General features: G+C 40.3%; 1 protein-coding gene across 1 annotated transcript in view; it reads right to left on the reverse strand.

Moving 5' to 3' along the window:
• Nucleotides 1-1,186: 1,186 nt before the first annotated feature.
• Nucleotides 1,187-25,393, reverse strand: part of grin2db (glutamate receptor, ionotropic, N-methyl D-aspartate 2D, b) — a 72,621-nt gene continuing 48,414 nt past the window's right edge. The window contains exons 7-15 of the mRNA XM_081388154.1: nucleotides 22,090-22,295; nucleotides 19,636-19,804; nucleotides 15,248-15,401; nucleotides 14,619-14,744; nucleotides 13,944-14,173; nucleotides 12,480-12,640; nucleotides 11,011-11,198; nucleotides 6,466-6,707; nucleotides 1,187-6,259 (exon numbers count right to left, since the gene is read on the reverse strand). Of these exons, the coding sequence (XP_081244280.1) occupies nucleotides 3,062-6,259; nucleotides 6,466-6,707; nucleotides 11,011-11,198; nucleotides 12,480-12,640; nucleotides 13,944-14,173; nucleotides 14,619-14,744; nucleotides 15,248-15,401; nucleotides 19,636-19,804; nucleotides 22,090-22,295 (4,674 nt within the window). The 3' untranslated portion in view covers nucleotides 1,187-3,061. The remainder of the gene's footprint in view (nucleotides 6,260-6,465; nucleotides 6,708-11,010; nucleotides 11,199-12,479; nucleotides 12,641-13,943; nucleotides 14,174-14,618; nucleotides 14,745-15,247; nucleotides 15,402-19,635; nucleotides 19,805-22,089; nucleotides 22,296-25,393) is intronic.

The raw sequence follows: 25,393 nt of genomic DNA on the forward strand, positions 1-25,393 counted from the left end.
ATTACATCATAACTTTAATTGATCATTATCTTCAATAATCAATTGATAGGAGCAGGAACACAGTAGCTACTGGTCTCTGTTTTTTTTTTTTTTCTTGATTTGTTTTTTGCTAACTGAGAGAACATACAGAGGGATAAACAGAGATTAAAAATATCTAAAAAAGGAAAATGCCAGAGGTACATTGTTTAAGTTGCCTAATCAATGGTGTTGTGGAAAAAAGATTTTAAGAAAACTACAAAATAAGAAGAAATCAGTAGTTATTATTAGACTGATGGACTGATGGGTGGCTGAATGGATGGATGGAATACTAACTGGCTAGATGGACAGTTGGAATGGCAGAATATCAAAAGGACAGACACAGCGATGAGGGCAAAGAGCTAAAACACAAATGATATGAAAGCTATTTAGGTAGTATTAGAGTAATTGTGAAGATCTGCTATAAATAAAAAAAGATGGACAGAAGGATGGATGGATGGATGGGTGAAAGGATATTAGACTTGTTTTTTTTTTCTTCTTCACAGGCACTAATGTTTTCACAGTCATATAGGAGGAATCAAAATTCAAAAATGTCTCCAGAGTCTAGAATTGCTACAAAGCTAAAACATTTAAAACTATTTCTACCACTTCCTCCAAGTATATCAAACTTAACTCATTATATATATATATACCTGTCTGTATATATATGTATATATTTATTTGTACATATATATATATTTTGTATAGATAAATTATATGATGGCAATGAAAACTGAATACAATGGGCAATAAAATATCTATGTCAATTCACAGTATAACATGATACATTCTCAAAAACATAGTATATAGAGATAATATTTCTTTTTTGTTCTCAAGAAAAAAGCTACATGGGAATTATAAGTCTGTTCTGTACATGCAGTCACAGAATTCTGTGTTAGCGCCTTCTAACTCAGTAAGGGTCAATGACAGATCAAGTGTACTCATAGCACACTATATTAATTCAATCATTCTACATCCATCTTCCTGCCCCTCCCCCTTCCATGCCGGGTGCGGTGGACTTTCTGCTGACGCACCCGTATTCCCGGCATTGGAAGAAACGCTGACCGAGGGGATTAAGTGGCTGTGTGTGATTCAAATTACACAACACGCAATTCAATACCTGAGCTTGTTATTTCTTGACTCATGCGATGACAGGTGGGTCTTTAAAATGTGAAAAAGCCCTAAATTTTATTGTAGTTGATGACAAACCTTCCCCAGGGGGTCTTGTTTAAATGAACAAGATATGAAAGGGAGACAAACATCACTTATATCAAATAAAGGGCAATCAAATCTGTTGATCTGTGACGACATGTACAAGCCCTCTATGCCCCCCAGAATAAAAGTGTAATTGTCACTTCTTGTGATGAGTATCTGTATCCAGAATGCTACAAAATCTACCGCATGTCTACTTTTTGCTAAATCATTTCAAAGCTACATTCAACTACAACACGGGCAAATGAGCGGTGCCTGACGTCAAATAGGTATTCAGAAACCGAATCTCTGTATGATTGACATCAATACTCTAGCCAAAATAAATGGTGTAGGATACTTTTGGTTAAAAATCGATAAGAAATGTTTGTCCTTGACTCTTCATTATCATATGTTAACATTTGCACTGACAAGAGCCAGCAACTTGTGCTTTATTATATGCAACTCTGCACTGGAAGTAGGCTTGACTTGATAATGCACAATCAGTGACAATGACAGCCTCAGCTTTTTTAAACATTGCCCTTAACCATCCTAGAAACACAGCAAGCTGTCGGTTCGAAACCTAATGATTAAGGAACAAAACAAGCATGATCCACTCTTGGTCCACCATTTATAATTGTTAACATACGGTTTTTAATATTATGTAGCCATCTAGTGCCAATCATAAATATTGCAACCCATCATCAAATGATGAAAGACAAGTATTGCTTGTATGCAAAGAAAGGACCATCACATTGGGCAGTGCCGTGGATCTAGTTGTGACAATTTGAAAATTGTGTTATCAAAAGAAATAACTCATTAAAAATTGCCTTCACATGTACAATCCCACTATTTAACATCAGACACAGCTGGTTTACCCTTTTGTTAAAATACGACCACAGTGAGAGCAATAAACAGCATTAAAGAAAAGGAAACCTGAAAGGAAAAAAAAAAATATACAGAAAAAATTGCTACATTTTTGTTTTGTTTGTGTTCTTATTGTTTATCTTTTGAAGTCTGTCTCTTTAGAACATAAAGTCATCCCTATTTGATGTCAAAGTGACACCATGGCATTGGAGTTCTGATAGGACAACAAGAGTTCTGATGAGTGAAATGGCTCCATGTAGATTCTGATTATCTTTGAATCAGAAACACAGAAAGAGTGACAGTTTACTCTTTGTTTAATTTGAGGTCAAATTTCAATTAATAATTTTCCCGCATGGCCTTAAAAGAGGAAGCCAAACAGGTACTGATGCCATAACATCACTGTTGCAAGTGTCAAAAAAAGAAAGAAAAAGAAAACAAAGAAAAAAGGGTATTTCTGTATCTATGAGCATCAGGTTGCCATGGAGACAATTTTTCAGTCAGTGGGTTGATGCTGATCATCTGAGGCTCTCCAAGACTGCATTCAGATTGAATATATATTAATTTTTAGTCATCTGTAAATAAACTGAATAGCCAGTTTCAGCCACAGCAGTATTTGTTGTCTGTCACATGTTGTATGTGGACGATCCAAAAATGTCTTTTCCTTGTTTGAGGGAGTGTATATGTGTAAACATGACATCATTACTCACAGAAAGATCCCAGACATTTGCTATCCACTGTTCTCATTGGAGGAGAGGAGCACAGAGGACATCATAATACTCAGCTCAGACCGGAGACGGAGCACGGCTGGAGTATCCATTGTGACCGCGGCATAATTTGTTGCGCCTTTCCCTGCTTTGACTGCTGTATCTTTGCTACTCTGGTCACTGTCGTGGACGTTTTCCTCGTCTTGGTGCGGCGCATGTATGTGCATCACACTCCAGCTGCGCTTCACAGTAGAGCTCACACACACGCGCAGCAGCGAAGCCCCGTGTCATACTTCACTCTCTAGGCTGGAGAAATGGGCAGAACCACGGCGTGAGCATAAGCTCTTGGCTTTGAGTGGCAGGTGTGGGGAGTAGAATCGTCTTGGCTGGGGCACAGACCGAAGTCTCTGGTACTGAAGCTTAGCACTGGCGGTGGCTGCTTGGGAGGAGCCGGAAGCAGCCCCAGGGGAAAGCACAGGCGGAGGGGACATGGATGCAGAGGATGGAGGTGGAGGAATGGGCATGGGTAGGGAGTTGGGAGCAGAAGGTACAGATAATGAGGGTAGGAGTGGCTGAGGTGAGGAGGGTGATGCCTGGGGTATGTGTTCTGAGAGCTGGGCTTGCTGGGAACTTAGGTTGGACTGGCTTCCGGATTTGGATTTGTCAGGATTAGGGGGTGCTTTGGGCCGAGAGCTTCCACTGAAGCTGTGGCAGTGAGGAAGCAGATCCTCCTGACTATGGGACTGAGCACTGCTGTGTTTGTGGTGTATGTGGGGCCTACCGTGCCCATACTGTGTACACGTACATGATGCTGCATCTTGCATTCTATCCCGAGACCTCTGACCTTTGCTTTTTGGCCCACTGCGACTACGCTTCTCACCCTTCATCTGTAATTTGTCCACTGACCAATAGCGTCGCGGTGGTGGAAGGGAGGTGGGAGGGGGTGGCCACTGTGAACCCAGCCCTCCACTGCCTCCCCCAGAACCCCATCCAATCCCTGGACCTGAAGCCCAGAAATCACCTGCCACACCCCACCCTTCAGCCCGACCCAAAATGGAATCATCTCTACTGTTGACACTTCCACCTTTCTCTCGAGCAGGGTATGTTCCAAAAAACCAGCCCCCACCCCCAATTCCGCTGGCTCCACCTACACCAGTTCCTTCCCAGTACCTCTCAAAACGGCCAAACTCTCCTGAGGACCCCTCATCAGAAAAGCTTTCCTCTGCTCTTATTCTGTCCCTCTCTGACTCAGACACTGCTCCTCTCCCTGCACGCTGCACTCTCTCCTCTATTCTCTCCCTCTCTCGTTCTCTCTCTCTCTCTTCTTCTTCCCCTTCCTCCTCCTCGTCCTCAGAGTCCCACTCATGGAGGGACAGGCCTTCTCTTGTGTTAACTCGCCCCCTTTCATAGTGGAGAAGCAGTGGCTTGCGCTCTCCTACTCTCCCTTCTGCCTCTCTCTCTACCCCACTACTCCTCCGTCTCTTGGACGAGGAGAGGAGCGTATGTAAAGAGGAGGGAGGGGAGGGTCCGGAGGCCTCAGTGCCACCTGCTTCTCCTCCACTGACCCAGAATTTGACTGAAGAGGGGAGTTTGTTGAGGTTGGGATAGCGTTTACTGGATGGTCGATGTTGTGAATGGGAGCTTTTGGGTCTTCTCTCCCTTCCTCTACCCCCCCCACTCTCGTCCTCTCTATCGTCCCCCTCGTCCTCACCTCCATCTCTCCTCCCTCGTTCTCTCTCTCCCTCCCAAGCTGAAAGACTGCCTTTGTCCACAAATGCGCTGCGGTATTGAGTGGAAAATGATGAGTACTCTCCTTCTCTATCCCCATCCCCATCCCCCTCTCCATGTCTCTCTGCCTCAACATCACCCTCCTCTGGCTCTGACCGCTTACCGGAAGACACTTTCTTCTTTTTTTTTGTTTTCATTGCCTTCTTTTTCTTCTTTTTCACCTTGCGACGCTTCCTTTCTCTTTCTCTTTCCCTTTCACGCTCCTCCCTCTTTTTCCGTTTTTTGTTTTTCTTCCTCTTTTTCTTTTTCTCTTTGTCTCTCTCTTTCCTACGTTTCTTCTCTCTTTTCCTTTCTGTGTCTCCCTGGGCTCCACTACTCCTCTCTCTGTCCCTCTCTCTCTCTGCCCACCCTGCCCACCATTCCTGGAGCTGTGCTAGCTGACTGCCACCCCTCTCTCTTTCTCTGTCCTTCTTATGCTCCCTGTCTCCAAAGGTGCCCCACGGTTTACGTGGGGGTATAGGAGGAGGAGGTCCATGAGTGAGAGATCTAGGGGAAAGGATAGACCGTTCTCTGTCCCTAGTTCTGTTGTGGCCCTGCAGAAGACTAGACTCTTCAGTCAGCTCATCCAAATCCTCCTCATCCTCTTCCTCACCTTCTCTATCTCGGGTGCTGCGAGATGATGCTGTGGAAGTGGATGAAGGAGAGGTGGAACGTGAGGATGTGGCTGAAGATGTGGTTGAGGAGCTGGTGGTGGATGAGGAGGATGATGTGGAGGTGTAGGGGAGTGAGGGAGACGGTGATGGAGGAGTGTAGGATGGGGAATGTGTGACTGGCACAGGGATGGGGAGAGGAGGAGAGGGTCTCGGTCTTCGACTCGCTTCCCTGCCTCCACCTCTCCGGCCCAGTGGCAGGATATTTTCATACAGTGGGCCACCAGGTTCTTTGGGCTTTTTTGGTCGCCGCTTCCTCCAGAAGGATGAAGGGAGAGGGGGAGAGGGGTGCTGCAGCGGGGGGTTAGGTGTCAGCGGGGCTGGGGCCTGGCTTTTAGGAGGAAGCCTTGGAGTTCCCAGAGATTTAACCCCTCTACCCTGACCCCCTCCACCAGTACCCACTCCCACCTTCTTCCCCATGCCATGGTCCATGCCCTTCTCCTGATAGAAAGCCACACTAGTTGGTGGGGGTTGTTGGTGGGCTCTGGGGACAGTTTTTGGAGTTTGAGAACCTGTCTGTTGTTCCAGACATGTCCCAAGTCCCTCCGGATCAATAGGTCCATAGTAGCGCTTATATCCATCTAGACCACTACCCGTACCTCCACCACTTGCCCAGGTAGGTGCCACCTTTTGGGGTAAGGGCCCTGTTTCTGCTAGGGCTCCTCTCACACCCATGGAGGTGGTGGCACTAGCGGTTTTGGGTAGTCTCCAGCGGTCCACAACCGCCAGTCTGCGATCTGGCCGGGGTAAGAAAGTAGTGCATGGGAGCGGAGCTCCTATAAGTTGAGTATTTGCAGGACCCAGGGCTGCTCCAGAATGAACAATTGTTGGAGGGGAACCAGGAAGAGGTGTTTTGTAAGACTGAGGAGGTTGAGGCTGTTGTGGTTGCTGCTGCTGCACCATGGCAATGGCTGGATTGGATACAGCTGAAGTGACCACATGTGAGGAAGAAGCAGGAATCATGGCAGTGTGATGGTGGCCAGGAACTGTGACTTTAACCCCACCTTGTGCAGTTTCATCTTCAAAACTGCAGCAGCTATACATTCCCTAAGAGTACAATAAATTGTTAAGTCACATTTTGATAATAAGGGCAAATCAGCTTTCATTGCATCACTCTCACCCCATCTGTAATACCACAGGCATGTCCATGTTACCATCTTTCTTCTACTCAAACTCTTCCATATGTCTTTCATCCAGTGACTAATAATCACTCACTCTTTCACTTTACACTCTCACTTCACACTCTCTCTCACCCTGCTGAAGGCGAGTAGGAAGTCCAGTTTGCCAGACTGGCCCATTTTGTTCATGCAGTGCCGCAGCCTCCAGTAAACCAGGTGTTCCCAGGCGAAGACCAGCAGACTTAGGCCCATGGCCACCAGCAGCATGTAGAAAACACCGGCCATGTTGTCTATGTCTAGTTTGGAGCTCATCACTTCAATTTTATCATTATGACAGATCCCTGAGAGCCAGAGACGCTCTAGCATCTCAATCTCATCTGAGTGGAGAGGGGAGAGAAATACAAGGCATTAAAAAAACTCATTTTCTCATTTAATAAGTGATACAACTACTTGGCACAGCTGTATCAATAAAACATGTATGAATGCAATATGGCATTGAGTTGCCTTTCCCACATGCTTGCTGTAGCAGGAAGCAGATGCTAATAATAAATGTGTGTACATCTGTTGTGAACCTAAGTCAGGTGCTATTTTGAGATCTGTAGAGTTTTATACTGAAAACATTACAGGTCAGAGGTCAAGTGAACAGGTCACTGTGGGTAAATGGGAACATTAATGTGAAGTTCTGTTTAGAAGCTGATCAAATGGGTAAGTTTTTGTTAATTTTGAAAGAGTGAAAGGAAGAGGAAGAGAGCAAGAGGCCTGTAGGCTAGCAAAGGCTAGGTCCTGCATAATGATCTACCCATATCCTCTTTTCCTCAGAGGGTAAATGAGAAGATAAAAAAGGAAGGAGACCAAAGTTCTTTGTCTTTTCAATGCGGCATTGTATCTTGGGAAATGAGAGGATGTGAAGAAATAAGTAAAAGGCATGTGGAAAAGAAGATGAGAGTGACTTTGTCATTATGACAAATAGCAGAAGCACCTTTTCTATTCAGAGAGGATAAAGTTAACATAAAAAGAGGGATGAAGACAGATTGCGACAGGGAAAACAGTACATGTGGATGTACATATTTGGTTGTGAAAGATGGAACAGGAAAGGGAAAAGAAAATAAAGAAGGAGCAACAGAGTGATAGGCAGAGGGCAGAAAAACAAGAGGACAGAGAGGGAGACCGAACGGTGAAAGGGTGAGATCATAATCATTTAATTGTGCTGGAAGATGGTCAGGCCTGCTGCAAACTCAAGAGAAAATCAGAATCTCACCTTTTATCTACAGAAAGACGAGCTTGTGAATTACTGCAATCCTTACTAGACCGAGGCATGTACTGCAGCATTAACTGCTTTGATGAGAACTGGCCAACTGCACCACGTTATCTCAGTATGGGCCATCTCAAAATAGTGCTGTGTAACATAATAAAAGTACATCATCACCCATCACACTGTAAATGACAGTTGCGTTGTTCTCACAGAGTTTGAATTATGGCATCTGTCTCTTACGCTATCAAAACAAACTATCCAGCAAGCGTAACCTGCGGGCATTAATCACAATGTAGATGAGATGCCGCAGACACATCACATAAAACATTTCACAAAAGAAAATGCAGTCAAGCAGGACGAGGAAGCGCAAGCTGAATCCCACATGGGACTTGAACAGATAACAGCACGAGCCCAGCTTGGATCCGAGCACTGCCTCACTCTGTTGACACTGTCCATTCACCTCCTTCTGACTCCTGCCAGTGGCTCTGGCAAACCACTTCACTGACCACAGCCAAACTTAGCAGGTGTGTCATACTGAGAACATACATATACACACACACAGCTATATTATAAACACAGAGACACCATTCACACACTTGCACAGCTTTATAGATGCACGCTAAGTTACAAATACACACCCACACATTCAGTACAAATGTGCGCATAGCACATTCTAACACATGTAGACATACTTTCACACCTTTGCTCTTGCCATAACAGCTTCTGTTTGGCAATGGAACTCAGGGTTGGCACGATTAAGTGGGCACATTTTAACAGCTAATGCTTTAGCAAGGTCTTTAAGCTCAGGCAGACAGCCAGTCTGTGCCATTTGTGTGACCTCCAACACTGTTCCCTGTGCAGCCACCTCTGATCCCGTCCTGACCCAAACCACTATCATGCTAAAACAAACATTGCTCTTGGATCAGCCTTAAAGGTCAACACTTTTATAAACAGATCGGAACCGCAGAGGCATCTCTGACCACTGTAATAAGTCCTCTGAAATTGTTAGTAGGTAAAAGGACTCCTATTCTAGACGACCACAGCAAAGAAAGCTGCTGGCCCAGAGATAAAATAACAAAACGCTTTTAGTAGGTAAGAAGTGCTTTTGCGTGGTACTGACCAATAAGGTTACCTGCAGTTTAAAAGAAATGAAAAGGCTGCAGATGGACAAGTGGTTTCCTGGGGCTTTTAAAGGCTCAAAAGAAACATAAAAGTACAAATTATAGTTGAAGCTGTTGTACAGCAAAAAAAATATTCAGTACCTCCATAGTAACTTCCCACATGTTTAAGCTTCAGAGCTAATTTCATGGGTTGGCACAATTTCATCAGTTAAGAATTGTACGTTATTTTGTGTTGATACAGTATGCCATCAACAAATATGCTTAAGTAGAAAAGGCAACCTTTAAAAGGCAACCTTTAGCAACAGCACTGACATTTTCTTTCATGATTGTCCAATGAAGCATTTTGAAAAAGAAGAGTGATAAGAGCGGTCATTACAGCAGAAATTCATTAAATCAATAAGATTAAAATATTTGAATATACAGTATATATACTCATTATCCCCAGAAAACCACAATGGTTTTTAACATTTTAAATATAAAACGAGGACAGAATTCAGAAAATAACATCAGATAAACACCCACCAGAACAACCACCAACCAAATGGATAAAAAAAAGTCACTGTTCATTTCACTTGTTAAGCTTCTCAGCTGTTAAATTGTGGTGTTAGCTAATAGAACCTGGCACCAGTGTGACAATCGCACTGTGGGAACCTGGCGTACACACACATTCTTTCATTCTCTCTCTCTCTGACACACCAAAAGCCAAAGAGGATTTAAACAGCAATCAAACAAACCATCCAGTTGAAACAAAACACTGTGTGAGATAGCTAGTACATTTATGTGTTTGTGTATGTGTGTGTTGGGAGAAGGCAGGGAGGATGGTGTATAAATGACAATTAAAGAATTAGTACTTGGACAAGCACATTTGAATCAGATGCGTTCCACTCTGACATTGCAAATCCATAACAGCTAATCCTCTATGGTGTGTGATAATGGACAGTCACTCAACACACACATCTCACACAATTGCTTGGTTCCAAAACCTAGTGAGATGACTAGCTACCTGCTGCGAACACAGGCAACTGCCTGTGTAGTTTTCCTAACCATTATGGAACTGTCTAACTGACTAGTTTGGAATAAAAAAATATGCCTTCATGCCTTAAAGGACAAGTTCGGTATTTTACACTTAAAGCCCTGTTTACAGATCGTTTCTGATGAAATAGAAACGTATTTTGCAGCGATTTTTGTGTGAGCATATCAGTGAACACCCCTGACCACTCGGTGAGTTTCACGTCTTTGTAAACGAAAGTTTAATGTGTTTTAGGAAGGAGTGTTCGAGTGCACCTATACACCCAGTCTACTGGTGGGGGGGAAAGCGAAAGAAACCTAAAATTCTCGGGACAGCAGCATTTGTCCAAAATTGTATCTTAACCGTTCTATTTCATCAGAAACGATCTGTAAACAGGGCTTTAAGTGTAAAATACCGAACTTGTCCTTTAAAATAGCTTGAATGTAACTCTACACCCTTGGCTCCACTCACTCACACCAGCTCAGAGATCAACTCGTTGACGATCACACGTTGACGTGATTGGTTACAGGGTAGTTTGTGACGTCAGAAACACCAGCGTTTTTGAGACTGTCTTTGGTTCACTGCAGAAAATACTGCAATGGTGTTGACTTATGAATTTGCACATGGTTTGTCTTAAAGCACATTAAAAACACCATATAGACATATAAACAACATTAAAAACTTGATTTTCACCACATGGGGTCTTTAAATACACAGCTTAATGACCCACAATCCTGCATCAAGCAGCTCATAGGTTTTGGAACAGAGCAGACTTTCTTTCTCCATTTCTCACACACACACACACACACACACACACACACACACACACACACACACACACACACACACACACACACACACACACACACACACACACACACACACACACACACACACACACACACACACACACACACACACACACACACACACACACACACACACACACACACACAACTTCTGTCATTCCCAAGACTGAATCTTTGATACATGATACATCTCTTTTATGCATCAATAGGTTGCTATCACCTCCTTTAAATCAGTAAACAGCCTGCTAGCACAAAGACAAATGTCACCTAGCAGACAACAGATACATATTGCGTCATGTTAAGGAAACTGGATTACAACAAAATGGCTGGGAAGATGGCTTGAAGCTAGCAGTACAGGCTAATGAAGTCTTGTTAAACATGCATAAAAAAAGGAGACTTTAATCTCCTACGTCCCAACAGCATAAATGCACTAATATACAATTCCTTCAATTTTAGCACTTTGATACTGCAGAACCTTCAGACCCTCACCATCGCCCACCAGCTGCAGTAAGGCCAGGTCCAATGGTCGCTTCCAGCGGGAGTTCTTGATCAGGGCGATGCCGTAACCAGTTGTGGCGAATACTTTCCCTGAGCCGATGGTCATTACTTTGCAGCCTTCATCTTTACGAGCCATGTAGTTCAACACGGCTGCATCATAGATTAAGGCATCCAGCTTACTGCAGACACAGACAGGAAGAGTATGAGTCAGAAGAGACAGAGAGTGGGATGGAGGAGGGTGATAGACAGAAAGAGAGCAGAGAGGAAAGTTGTAGTGTGGCGGCATTATATTATCACTTTTGCTAAAAATGGATAAGGAAATGACAGGCTCAGGAAAACCATGGTGAGGATTAACAACTCATGATAAATAGAGGAAAAGTGTGTGAGGTGTACAGGGCTAACAGAGGAAGTGTAGGAGGAGGGAAAAAAGTGCAAACACATCGTAAAGGAACTCGGGGCTGGGAGGTGTAAGGAAGCGAGAGGAAAAGTGAGAGATGTTAGATAACATTTTGAAAACAAGGTTATTATTGTTTATGTAAACAATTACAAAGAGAGAAACTAAATAAACATAGCGGAAGTATTTTCGTTAACAGAAATATAAATGAGTTTGCAAAGGAATGAAAGCTACACTGAAATTATCAGGGCTGGAACTTTAAGAATTTGTTTTTATTATAAAGCATTTCTCAGACAATCTGTTATTTCAGGACAATTAGAGTAGAGATCTGACCACTCAAATTTATCACTGTTGTAGCCCCATCTATTGTCCATCTGTCATTTTATGAAAATCTTGCATTTCGAGGTTGTAGACTTTTGAGCAAACTGGGCCACACCCACAAAGAACAGAAATTACATTTAGGATATACGTTTGGTTTGTCTTGACTCAAGGATTTAGAGCATTTAGAGATCATGGTTCCAGTGATATACGGTTCAGGAGATACACAGTTCAAAATGTACAACCTAAAACGCATTTATCTTCATTATAGTGCCCCCACTTGGCTGTTTGGGCTGAGTCCTTGTGCGGCAAAGTAATGGCCAATAGTTCTACCATACCACCAAATTTCAAATCTATAGGCATTATGGTTTGGGCTCCATGATCAGTTTTAGAAATCTTACAAAAACAGTAGGTTTTTATCACTTGATCCCAAAACTATAAATGTGCACATTTCATTGTGAATGGAAATTAAACAGAATAAAAAAAATACAACTTTTTTTTAAGATTTTTTTTTTGTTGCTTATGAAACACTCTTGAACTCCAATGTGGATCTAGTCCAAATGAAAAGCTAGGGTGATTAGTAATGGTAGTTTCAAATGCAGTTAAATATACATTACAAACAAGAAAGAATCATCTATGCACCATTAAAACTAAAGCTGAAAACCATTATACAATACCATTCAAAATTCAAAACTGTATGAGAAATAGAATGACGCAAGAGAGTGAGAGTAAGAAAACCAGCACAGACCCAGACTTGAGGTGGGAGATGGCGTCCTCCACACTTCTCTGGTTGTATTTGATCATGTACTGGTGCATGTCTGGATAGTTACTGCGGATGTTTTTCTCTGTGCTTCCGTTAGGGACCGTTCCAAACTTCAGAGGGGGGTACTGCTCTGTGGGGTGCTGAAACTGAGAGAGGGAAACAGTATGAAACAGTGATTGAAATTGATGTTGCATTTGTTTTTTTCAAAGTAATTAGTGGACTAACAATAGAGCACAATGAAAAAAATATTGCAAGAATAAACATGAATGACGTGTGACAGTGAACGCATGTTAGAAACAGACTAGAGCTACTGCAGCTGTCAAAACCAACTATAATACATCATAAACACAGAACAATATACAAAGCAGCAGTGCTGACATGCACATTGTGTTCATTCCGCTTCACAATAGTGAAGGAGATGGGGGAAACTATTTTCATTTAAAAAGGGATTACAAAATGAACACAAGGCACTTAGAAAAAGAACCAACAAAAGCCACCGCAAGTTAAATGACTTTAAGTATCCAGTTTTTGATGTAGCTTCTTTTCTGAAAATGACACAAACACAATGGGAACATATTTAGTGTACATAAGTACATTCATTTGCCATGAAAGCAAAACATTGTTTTGTTTTTTATGTCAGTGTGTTTCCTCAAGAATCCCTGTAGATTCTTCAAGGTCAACACTAAGAGCGAGGGCAAAGGAACATTTCCACGCTAGAATGGCAAACTACTGAACATCTCACAGAACCAAGAGCACTACCACCGTATTAAAACGCAAGAACAAGTTGAGGCAATATAATCTGGTTGCTAGCAGAAGATTGAGTATAAATTGTCCTTATTGTTAGCTATGATGAGGTATTTTATAGAATTAGGAAGCTTTTCATGTAATACAGGAGCTGAATGGCCAAACAGTAAAGATGAGAATGCAGGGCTATCAAATACTTGCAAGTGTGTGTGTTTGTCTGTACACCGTTAAAAAGTTTGAGGTTGATTTTTACATGTTTTGAAAATAAATCTCCTTCCCATGATTCTTCAGAAATCATTCTACATATCTGATGCTGCTTAAGAACAGTAGTGCTGGTTAATATTTTTGTGGAAACTGTGATTTTTAAAATCCAAAGTTTATACATATTTTATTACATTTTAAAATCAACATAATAGTCTTTCTTCTAAAATGTGTGTCATTTCAGTAATACTTTGAAAGCATAGGCTCTACACAGTGAGAAAATGTTTCTTCATGCTGTTTATCCACTTAACAGCCAATTTGAGCTACTGTCAATCTCAAATTCCAGTCTAACTCTAGTCTCTGTAGTCTTAAAGAATATTGATCCCAAAATCCATGTCAACACCACATCACGAATTATGAAAACTTTATATGTCCATCTATACGCACCAATAAACACAAGCTCTCTCTGCTTCTACAGTATCTCTGAAACCGTTATTCCCTTACCTTTTTATCGCTGAGGCCAGACACAGTGTCAATGTATTCCTCTTGGATCATGAAGGCAGCCAGGTTGGCAGTGTAGCTAGCCAGGAAGATGACAGCAAAGAAAGCCCAGACAAGAACCATGATCTTGCTAGTAGTTCCTTTGGGGTTCTCCACTGGAACGGAGTTATTAAAGACCAGCGCCCAAAGAAGCCAGATTGACTTCCCTATTGTGAATGTAGAACCTCCGGCCTCTGACAGGGAAAAGCAAGCGAAACAGAGAAAGAAAGAATTTCAACATGGCCTTGAATTTTAAAGGCACTTCATAAGCTCAACACAAACTAAAAAGTATCATAACTGCTAAATTAAATAAAAAAAGGCTTCCTAAGCTATGCAGACGATGAGGCGTGAGAGGGGTGCCAGTGCCAGAGGATGAAGAAGAGAACAGAGGAGGGAGAGGAATACAGAGCACATGTCTGCAGTGCTTTATTATACATGAGTATCTGAGAAACTGCCTGCACCACAGATATCAAACCCACGTCCAGGCCAATAAAGAGAGAGGTGAGCTCAGCCATTAGGACTCCTGAATAAACTCAGCAACTGACAAGCAACTAATTTATCTCTGTTAAAATAACACTTGAGACTACTAATTATTATTATTGAAGGTTACATGCAGGACTAAGAATAAACCGGACTCACTCTTGCCACTCTGAAGGCTGCGGTTGTACCCCACTGGACTGAAAAACTCAAAGATAAAAACCGTCACTGCCACCACGGTCAGGCACATAACAAACATCATCACCCACACAGCGGGGCTGTACGGCTCTGAGAGAGGGCACAGAGAAAGAGAAGAGGACAGAGGCATCAAAACCATTAGTAGTAGTTTTTCTACTTGGTTTGTACACAACACAGAGCAGAAATCAATACCAAGGTTGTAGCAAACATTAGAACTGGAGGAGACCTTTGGAAATTTGAATTTGAATTAAATTAACTTATTAACTTAACTAGGCTTTTAAAACCATGTTATATTTGTGAAAAAATAAAAATAAAATAAGTTTATTAAAAAATAAAATAGATTTTATAAGAAATTAATAAAATAAAATAAAATAAAATAAAATAAAATAAAGAGCCCGTTTGGAAAAATGTTGATTTAGTTCTTCTCACTGAAGTGTGATAAACAGTTTGTTTTGAAAGGGAACTGTAAGTCTGATTGATGAGCTCTGGAAAGATACGCACCAGTACCTGAAAAGTCATACATCATAATCACATGCAGCAGAGACTGATTAAAGTCTAATATGATGAAACATTATGGCTCACATGAGACTCACCAAGAAAAGCAGAGGGAGAGACAGTTCCGTTACTGCGAGAGACCATGACGCTGATTCCCGTCTCCACAAAGGGCACAGAGAAGTCCACGACCTCTGACCTTTCCTCGTTGATAGTGAGGGAGCCGATCGCCATGTCTGCCCGCTTGTACACAACCTACAGAACAGGAGGAAGTAGAGGATTGTATTTTTGCTCTTTTGCCATTTTTATTTGTAGTAGGAACATTTTATTTACAGGATTTATAGGGACTATTTTTACAGGAGCACGATTCCCTGTTAAATGCTGCTGTGGCCCAGTAAAGTTTTACTGATTAATCCTTGTTTGACAAGGAAAACTACCATATACTGACCTGAGAAACTAAGTTGTCTGAGTTAATGGATTTGATCATCTCCAAAATGTCGGAGATTAAGTCAAGGTGGGCACCTCTTTCCTTACCTTAGATCTTCTTGGGAACCTCAGATTTGCTCACAGATCATGTGGCCATGGTGACTTGCAGAGGAATGAGAGAATGAAAGGTAGCTAGCTACCACGCTAACTAATGTGTGAATGAGTAGCTATTGCAAATCCCTATCTTTAACTTGACAGTGAAGAAGTGACTTGAAGAAGTGAGAATTAGCATATTTCAATGATTTCTAAGGGATCATGTGACACTGAAGACTGGAGTCATAAATAAATAAATAAATAATATACTTATTAGTAATAATAATATTACTTATCAAATAAATGAAGCCTTATTGAACAAAAAAGATGACCCACCTTTTTAGCAGATTATATATAGCCATTTATATAATTCAATTATATTTAATTAAAATATATATTTTTTAAACAAATATAATCAACAGATTAAATTATTATTATAATAATCGTTAGTTGTAGTCCTAAGTTTAGGAGGTCGAAGGTCTCAAGGTAATGTTTAAAGTCAACTTTATTTAGTTTCTATTTTCTTTGTCAAAGATAAGGTAAAGGTTGACTTTTAAAAATATGTTACGGTTAGAATTATGTAAATAAGAAACTGAACTACCGAAATAATCTGTTACCCATAGTTACATTAATGCCACACAATAGTACTACAGATAATGTTAACTGCTGCTCCAAAAGTCACCAGAATTAAACACTTTGGTTCTTTGAACCCTACCCCCAGGCCCCCCAAGAAAATAAGGGTGCACTTTTTTTTTTTACTCGATGGGGAGAAGCACCAGCAATGCCCCTGGTGGAAAGAGGACATAAAATGTTAGGGAGAGAAGAGTGGAACGAGCTGGAGAATTCACACGAAGATGAATCAAGCTTGTGATGCCCGCATGAGCACCACGGTCCAAAATTTCCTCTACACTTTACTGATCAAAGCACTCACTGTGCACTAAAACTAGACATTCAAAGAACTATCAAGAACTAGTTATGTACAACATAGGTGAGTCCTCGGCAAGGAATCAGCATTTTGCCTGAACACAGGGGCCATATGTGGTGTGTAACAGGTGGTCTATCTGCAAATTCTGAGAACCTCCATCTCTAATTAATATTCAATCCACATACTGGCTGCATTCCAGTATCCATAAATTGGTCGGGCAGATAGTGTAGTAAGAAGCCTGCACACATAGACGCTACAGGAGGCAGGTTATCCATCTCAAGACAGTATACCCCATACAGAGAGAAAGCATGTACGGGAATACCAAAAAGGAGGGAAAACATTAACATCTTTACTTTCCAGTGCAGCTCTTTTCTCACTTTGCATTCTGTTTTATATTCCTGAATGTGTGAAAAAGCTCATGATGCAGAGGAATGGGATTTATGGTGACGAGTGCAGAGTTGAGTCACTGCCTAAAGTCATGCAGGTTACAAGCTTTCCCAAATCTCCTTTGACAGTTTGAACGCTGCATTGATTCTGAAAAGATGCGCACATGCCTGCGCCTATAAATGTGTATGTGGGAAATGGGATTGTTTAGGTTGTATAATTTCCAGTGTGCGGCGAAAGCTTTTGCATCCTTGTGGAAAGTGAGCCTGCATGTTTGTGGGTCTGCAGAGAATGTGGAAAGAACATCGATGAAGTTGTTTCCTTGTGAGCGCGCCGCAGTCCCGGTCCTGCTGCAGGCCGGCACAACGCACAGGGGAAATGTGGACCTGTCGTAGATAGAAGATCAAAGCCGCTCACGCACACACACTCTCGCAGCCTGAGAAAATAACCCTTAGCACTGCGCCTACAGGGGCCGTGCTGACAGCTGATTGGCTGAGCATCAAAATATGCAGTGAAAAGACCAAAAGCGAGCGAGAGAGGGAGCGAGAGAGAGAGAGAGAGAGAGAGAGAGGGAAAGGAAAAGGCTGAGAAAAAGAAAAAGATGTGGTCACAGAAAAAGAGACATGTTGAAAACCAAGGAGCAGGGGAGAAAAAAAAGAGAACACATAAGATACCGTGAGAAATATTAAGAACAGAAGGATGGAAATGAAGGAATGAGACGGAGAAAAGAGCTGTTTCCATTCCCTAGCAACTGTCTCGAACAGGCGTCACTCCAGGGTGTGAGCGCCACAGCGGGGTCTCGCTCTCGAAACAACAACCTCCTGTCTGTCATTCGCACTCACATGCATTGGCAAGTCTTTTTGGGCAGGCTTCAGGCCTCTGTCTTGGATACATCTGTGTACAGTATGTGCGTGTGAGCCATTAGTCAAATTCCTCGGCGCTGTGTTGAAAGAGTTCAGAGTGTTTCAGCAGTCCTGGAGGCCGGCAGATACGGGTGGGAATTCAGTCATCAAACAGGCCAACAAGTTACATCACCCACTGTCCTGGGAACTCTTTACAAAGAGCAGCACTCAGCCCTACAGTCCTAGAGACCCAGCACTCTCAAGGAACCCAAGTAAAAATAAACAAAAGCCTTGATTTCTTCAGCAACCCTTTATAATACCTTTCATTAAGAAAATTAGAGACAAGATTAGAGATAAGAATGTCATGAAAATAGAAGTTCAAGATGTTTTATCTTCTTTACGAAGTTCTTTACCCCCTTTTTAAAAAGAAATTAATACTTTTATTAATGCAATAAATTGTTCAAAAGTGACACTAATAACATGGTCTTTTGTAACTGTAGGCTCTTTTTTTGAACTTACTATTTAAGAAAAGAATCCTGAAAAAAAGTATCATGGTTTCCTGTTTTTAACATGGATAATAATGAGAAATGTTTCTTGAGCCCCAAATCAGCATGTTAGAATGATTTCTGAAGGATCATGTGACACCAAAGACTGGAGAAATGGCTGATGAAAATTCAGCTTTGCCATCACAGGAACACATTACATTTAATTAAATATATTATTAAAAATATATTACAATAGAAGGCAATTATTTAAAATAGAAAAAATATTACATAATGGTAACCAATGGTAACATTGGTTAAATATACTTAATTAAAATTACAAACACACCTAATATTTTTCATTTTTTTCTGAGATTAATCGTTTTAGATAGTTGTAATACTGTAGTTTTTAACAGATAGAAATAAAAAACATATATATATATATATATATATATATATATATATATATACGTTTGGGGAAAAAAATATAGTTCTTGTTTTTTGTAACTTTCATCTTTTTTTTAAAGATTTTTTCCTTGCTCACTCATGGTTTTATGGCAATATGCCCACTGGAACAATATTTATGCTTATTGAATTGGAATTGAAAATATAACTGTACTGGTAGAAAATAGATACACACTTTTATTTTTAAATTACTTTAATTTCAAACGCAATTAAAACAAACAAGTATTGCTTATAATATTTTTTCTAGATATTTTCATTTGTTTTGGTTTTGCTGCAATGACAATAAAAAAGGCCAAATATTTAAGTTTGGAAACAACATATTGTCTATATATATCACGCTATTATATGCTATTTTTCTCAGACCCTATAAACGGCTAACATATAGTAAAATATATTAAAATATAAAGCTGCTTTTACATTTTAGGAAGTGAGTCCCTCTCAAGGGGATCATCATATTTGAAGGTCCTTGGCATGAAAAGGTTTGCAAACCCCTGCCATTGAAAACCCTGGATACTCTCTCACCACACACTCGCATACATCCTTATACAAAGAACATTGAAACATGTCATATGCTCACATTGCTTCCTTACTGCAAATACACTGCACCATGACCTCGTCTATCCCATAATCCCAGTGTTTGATCATCATGAGTACTAATACTAAAGGGAATAGCAGCTTTGCCTTTAATCTGTAGTCCTCTCTCCACCTAATGCCTGTATTTACATATGCAAGTAAAGTCTTAGAGATATCGCTGACAGTGCATCCAGGGCACTTGCTCATCAGAATAAGGAGAATAAGGAGAGGCGCTGATGGGAATACAACAAGCCTGGCCAGTTTAAAGTAGACGAAAGATTTTAAAAAGCCTTTCTCACCTCTCCCACCATCCCGTTCCAAACACCATCAATCTTTTTCCCATGTTTCCCATTGGTCACCAAGTAGAGGTCATAGGTGAAGCCAACAATTCTGGCCAATCGCTTAAGAATGTCAATGCAGAATCCCTTGCAGCATTGTTTCATAGGTGCCACCCCTTCCTGAAGTGCACTGTAATCAGAGAGAAAGTGCTCACTTAGCTTTATTGCACGCCACAAGAAAATCCATCACATTCCCAAAAAGGTTCAATTTGTTATCATTTGTTAATGCATTTGGTACCCAATATTTTATTATTCCTTTTTAGGAATAAAATAAAATAAAATAAAATAAAATAAAATAAAATAAAATAAAATAAAATAAAATAAAATAAAATAAAATAAAATAAAATAAAATAAAATAAAATAAAATAAAATAAAATAAAATAAAATAAAATAAAATAAAATAAAATAAAATAAAATGTTTAGAAGTTTGGGATCAGTAAAATAAATAAAAAAGGAAATTCATATTTTTATTCAGCAAGGATGCATTCAATTAATCAAAAGTGACAGTAAAGCTTTAACGTCACATGAATAAATTACATTTTAAAATATATTCAAATAGAAAACAGTTATTTTAAAGGGTAATAATGTTATTACTTTTTATGTTATTATTATTATTATTATTATTATCTAATAATGTTCATATTATTAATATTACCCCCCACCCCCACCACCAGTGAGAGAAAACAAGAGAAACACTGTTACCAGAGTGACAGAGAGTTACAGAGGGAATGTGAAATAAGGAAAGACAGAATAATGAGAAGGGCAAGGTTTTCAGTAGTATGTTGTCTTGGTACATTTTCTGTGATATAACTTAAATTGATGTAATGAGATGAAACACAAAGGCCTACATCACTGGTGTAGGAGTAGTGAAACAGCATCCGCAGAGACACACGTACACAGCAAGAGCTCAAGCAGATTGACAAGCAACATGATGGCTAAGTATGAGTAGAGATCGCCACAAGGCAATTCAAAATGAGGGGGGAGTGTGAAAAAAAAGAGAGAGAGGAAATGAGTGATCGATTGCAAAGCTAAGATAGGTGAGTATAGCCCCAGGAACTTCACAGTGATATCTTGGGGGAAAAAAGTGAGAGACACAGATATAAAGACAAAATTGAAAGAATGTGACAAATGACTGGAGAAAGATGACCAATGCTTCCAAAGAATTTTTTTGGAACAAGATAAAAAAAAGAAAAAAGAAAAAAAATAGACCTTGGTCATATACAGTACCGGTCATATGCCTATCAAGCCTGCATTAATTTGATCACAAATACAGAAGAAAACAGTACTTTTGTGAATATTGTTAAATACTGTTATATACTTTAAAATATAATTTATTTATTTGATGCAAAGCTGAATTTTCATCAGCCATTACTCCAGTCTTCAGTGTCACATGATCCTTCACTTTTATTCAGCAAGGATGTGTTAAATTGATAAAAAAGTGACAGTAAAATTGTATATTGTTAGAAGATTTCTATTTTGAATAAATGCTGTAGTATCACAGGTTCCAAAAAATATTAAGCAACACAACTGTTCCAAACATTGATAATAACCGAGTATCAAATCAGCATATTAGAATGATTTCTGAAGGATCATGTGATGCTGAAGACTGGAGTAATGGCTGATTAAAATTCAGCTTTGCATCGCAGAAATAAATTATATTTTAAAATATATTAAAAATAGAAAACCATTATTTTAAATTGTAATAATATTTCACAATATTACTGTTTTTTTCTGTATTTTTGATTAAACAAATGTAGGCTTGATGAGCAAAACATTTAAAAAAGTACTGTATATACAGTATATGACAATAGCTTTTAATTTTTTTTTGAGAAATGTTGATGGCCGAAATGTTTATTTAATAATTGAAGAATAAGAATTTGAGATGAATGAATGAATGTATGAATGAATAAATATGTTGCCAGTAATACAAATGAAATATATAATACAAATAATGCTAGCAATACACTGTGTAGAAAACAATAGCAGTAAAATACAGCAATAAAAGAGATAGAAAATGAAAATTATTGACATTTGGCAAGATATTAAGACATTAAAACTACTCTATTATATACAAACAATGAATGAGTTAATATAAAGATTATAGCTTTGAAAGCTGAGGGTTTGCAGTACTAATAGAAACTTGCATGGGTAAAACTCCTCCACTAACACCTGCATTTGATCACTTTCAGACAGTTTAGGAAAATGCGGAATGACATTGGAATGCCTGTCTCACTGAAAGGTCATACACTAATCCTACAGGGAAGAAACTCCTTACCCTGTCCACTGAAACGTACAATTTTCTAATTTAACATTTTTGTGTATTGTTCAAGTGAGTCTCAGGAAACCAATGTTCCTTTTCCACAACATAGAAAATCCCTGATAAATGGCAGAAGAGGAGGTCTGATGATTACTAACCTGGCATTAAGAGGCCGTCGGCATGGCACAGAGTCCCTAATGCAGGTTCCAGAGGCAGGGTCTGCAAGCTCCACGATAACGAAGGGGCGCTCCTCCAGGGTCACAACCCTCAGGTGCTGGGCATCGTCGGGCGGCTGCAGGAAGGGGCCATAGCGAGACCAAGCAGGGTATCTCAGACGTAACACCCCGTTCTCCCACCATCCTACCTAAGACCACACAGACAGTGCATGGACGAGGGTCAGAGATCATTTGCGACTTGCGGTTGCAAAAATGTGGCCAATAATATAAAATAATAATCATTGTGGCCATGATAAATCAATAATACAAGAAAGTCAAAGGTCTTTTCAGCGATTTCAGATATTTAAAATGGTCTATTCTAAACAAGTCACTGAGGCTGGATTACAGGCAGGAATGGCTTCCCTTACTCAGGTTAAGCCTGTAAAGTGGGGAAGGATAGTGAAAAGTGAAAAATGAAAGACTATCGCCTCTATGTTCCTCTGTGAGCTTATAGCTGAGGGCTCTTTAAAAACAGTCCTGTGCCCTTTTTACTCACTGGGGAATGAGTGGATTTTTCTTTTCAGAGGAAAAAAAAAGACAGATTTTAGCTAAGTGACGGGCCACAGAGGAAAAGGTTACGAGCCTGAGAAAAAAAACAAAGAAGGGGTAAAATGTGTCAAGATGGGCTATGAACTCATAACTGAGCTCATAATCCATATACAGAAGATCAAGACCTGCAGTATTGTACTGTATCAGAGACAGTAGTACGCACACAGTCCTTGATAGGAAATAAACCACAACAAAGTTGGCAATTAAAAGCATGCTTGATGCAATTAAGTATTATTTAATCATACATTTTTATTTTATCAAATAATGATATATTATTGTATATTATTATGTATTACTATGACTATTATTAATATATGTAGAGTATACTTTGTATAAAAAAGCCTTTATACAAAAAGTATAATCTGCATGTATTAATAATAATTAATAATATTTCATATTTGATTCTTATTCTTAATACTAATAATACATTTTCTTATACCTCTTACACACAAAATGCAACAAAAAAAGTTGATGTACAACTAATTTGGAAGACCTTTATCCAAAGCAAAACACGTATAAGAAATGCTACAACACAAGTAATTAACTATAAGACAGCAATAACAGAATAGCTGCGATACAAAACATCAGTTCAATTTAAAGAGATATTTCACAGATATTTCTATACCACAAAAAATAGAATATTTAAAGAATCTTCACATCTTTTTCATACAACAGCTAATAGTGATCAAAGGTCGCCAAGCTTCAAGATGGCCAAAAAGCAATGCAAAAAGCACCATAAACATAATCCATATATTTACATTCAGACTGAAATTGAAGTCTCATAACCAAACGCCATGATGTCATGACATCAAATATCTGAGACAAATGTCAAACCTGCAAAAAGGTCATATGTGCGTCAACTTTAAAACCCCCCTTTAGAGTGCTTTTATTTCATTTCAAAAGCTTGACAGTTTGTGATCCATGATCTGTCGCTGCATGGAAAAAATATGATGATTTGTTTGTGAAAAAATAACATACAGGTTTGGAACGACACGTGGGTGAGTAAATAATGACAGAATTTTTCCATTTTCAGAAATATTCCTATAGGACACAACAACCTCTCGTTTGTAAGCAGCAAACACTTCATGCACAACTGCCCTGTCCCAATCCCAACACTCAAACTTTGTTCGCAGCATTGAGCCATAGGAGTCTCCTCCACACACCGGCAGAGACTGGCAGCTATCAGCACCAAAGCAGCCCTCGAGAGCTATTCCGATACAGCAAAAGATCTTCAGCTCTTATAAAACTGTTACAAAGTCTCCATGGCAGGCGAAGAATAAATATACTTCTCATACGCTGTGTATGTGCAAGCGTACAACTCTAAGAGATCAGCCAGAGGCTGGCAGCTAGAAGACTTTGCATATTAGCACAGGATCAGTGCAGAGGCAACTAATTGAAAGGAATAGAGCAGGAAATGGCAGCAGTCAGCATGCGGATTCCTGCGAGCGCTAGTCTCATCGAGCTAGTTATCCCACTTTCTACCTGCCCTGTAACCGAGATCAAACGCTTCCGGGGCGGATCATTGGAAATAACAAAAAGCCGATTAGGTGACATCAGCTCACCTGGTCCCTGTCTCGTTCTCTGTTCATCAATCTGTCTGCTTGGGTCAGTTTGACTGTCCATTTGTCTGCTCTCTCTCTCTCTCTGTCACTCTCTCCACCCTTCTTAAACATCCACCTTTACAGTGTGTTAACCCAAAGATCTATTTTCTCTGAGCACCACTGACAGGAGGGAAGAGAACAGGAAGGGAATGTTGTGTCTGCATCTGACAGACAGCGTCATCCCAGAATCAGCCACGGAAAGAGAATCAGCCACACATCTCAACAGGTGACACCGTCTTGTATTAAGGATGTCTGAACAGCTTCATAAAATATGCATGGCGTGTCACAAAGTAGCACAAGCAGGCAAGATAGGACTGTGTGGGATCCGAGTGGCTTTTTGCTGCTGCTTGAGGGATAGAAATGCTAATCATGCAGAGTGTTTAGTGTCATGTCCTTACAATACTCTCTAATGTGTTTCAACGTGCTGTTGGGTTTCTCTTCTCCCTTTCTCTTCTCTGATCTTTCTCCTTTCCCCCCCTGAATCTTTCTTACTCTCTGAAATGCGGCGAGTTCTCAGGGCCGATCCGTGTCAGCCAGACGTCTTAACTCTTCTCGACGTCGGAATGTGGGCCGACAAAACGACCGAAATAGGAGTGTTGGAGCATGTGTGGAGAACCAGAGATCCTGCAGTGAATAACAAAGAGCCGGAGTAGCAGAGATCTGGGCCCAAGCTGAGGGGGCAGAGCCTCACGCAGGCAGAGGTAGAGCAGGGGCCTGATCAAACACCGTCTCCCCCGGGAACGGATAATACTTTCACAGGGTGAAACACAAACACGCTGCTATGACACCCCCGTCTCTGTGAAAGTCCCTGTGAGAGGAGGATGAAACGAGGCGCTTTTACCCCAGCGCGATCCTTACAAATCAACTAGAAGATTTACACAGCATAAACACACATGGACACATCCTGACAGGTACAAAGAGGGTTTGGAAAAATGTGCCTGGCATTTCATTTCTTAAACGTCTCCCCCCTGATATTTATCGATTTATGAGAACAGCATGGACAAATGGGATCAAAAGCGCTGTAGCAGTTAGTTTGTTAAAGCACTATAAATGCTGCATGTGGAAGCCGTCACATGAAGTGCCTTGTGCACGACGGC

This window comes from Scardinius erythrophthalmus (genome assembly GCF_964197995.2).
Source record: "Scardinius erythrophthalmus genome assembly, chromosome: 16".
NCBI classification, from domain to species: Eukaryota; Metazoa; Chordata; class Actinopteri; order Cypriniformes; family Leuciscidae; genus Scardinius; species Scardinius erythrophthalmus.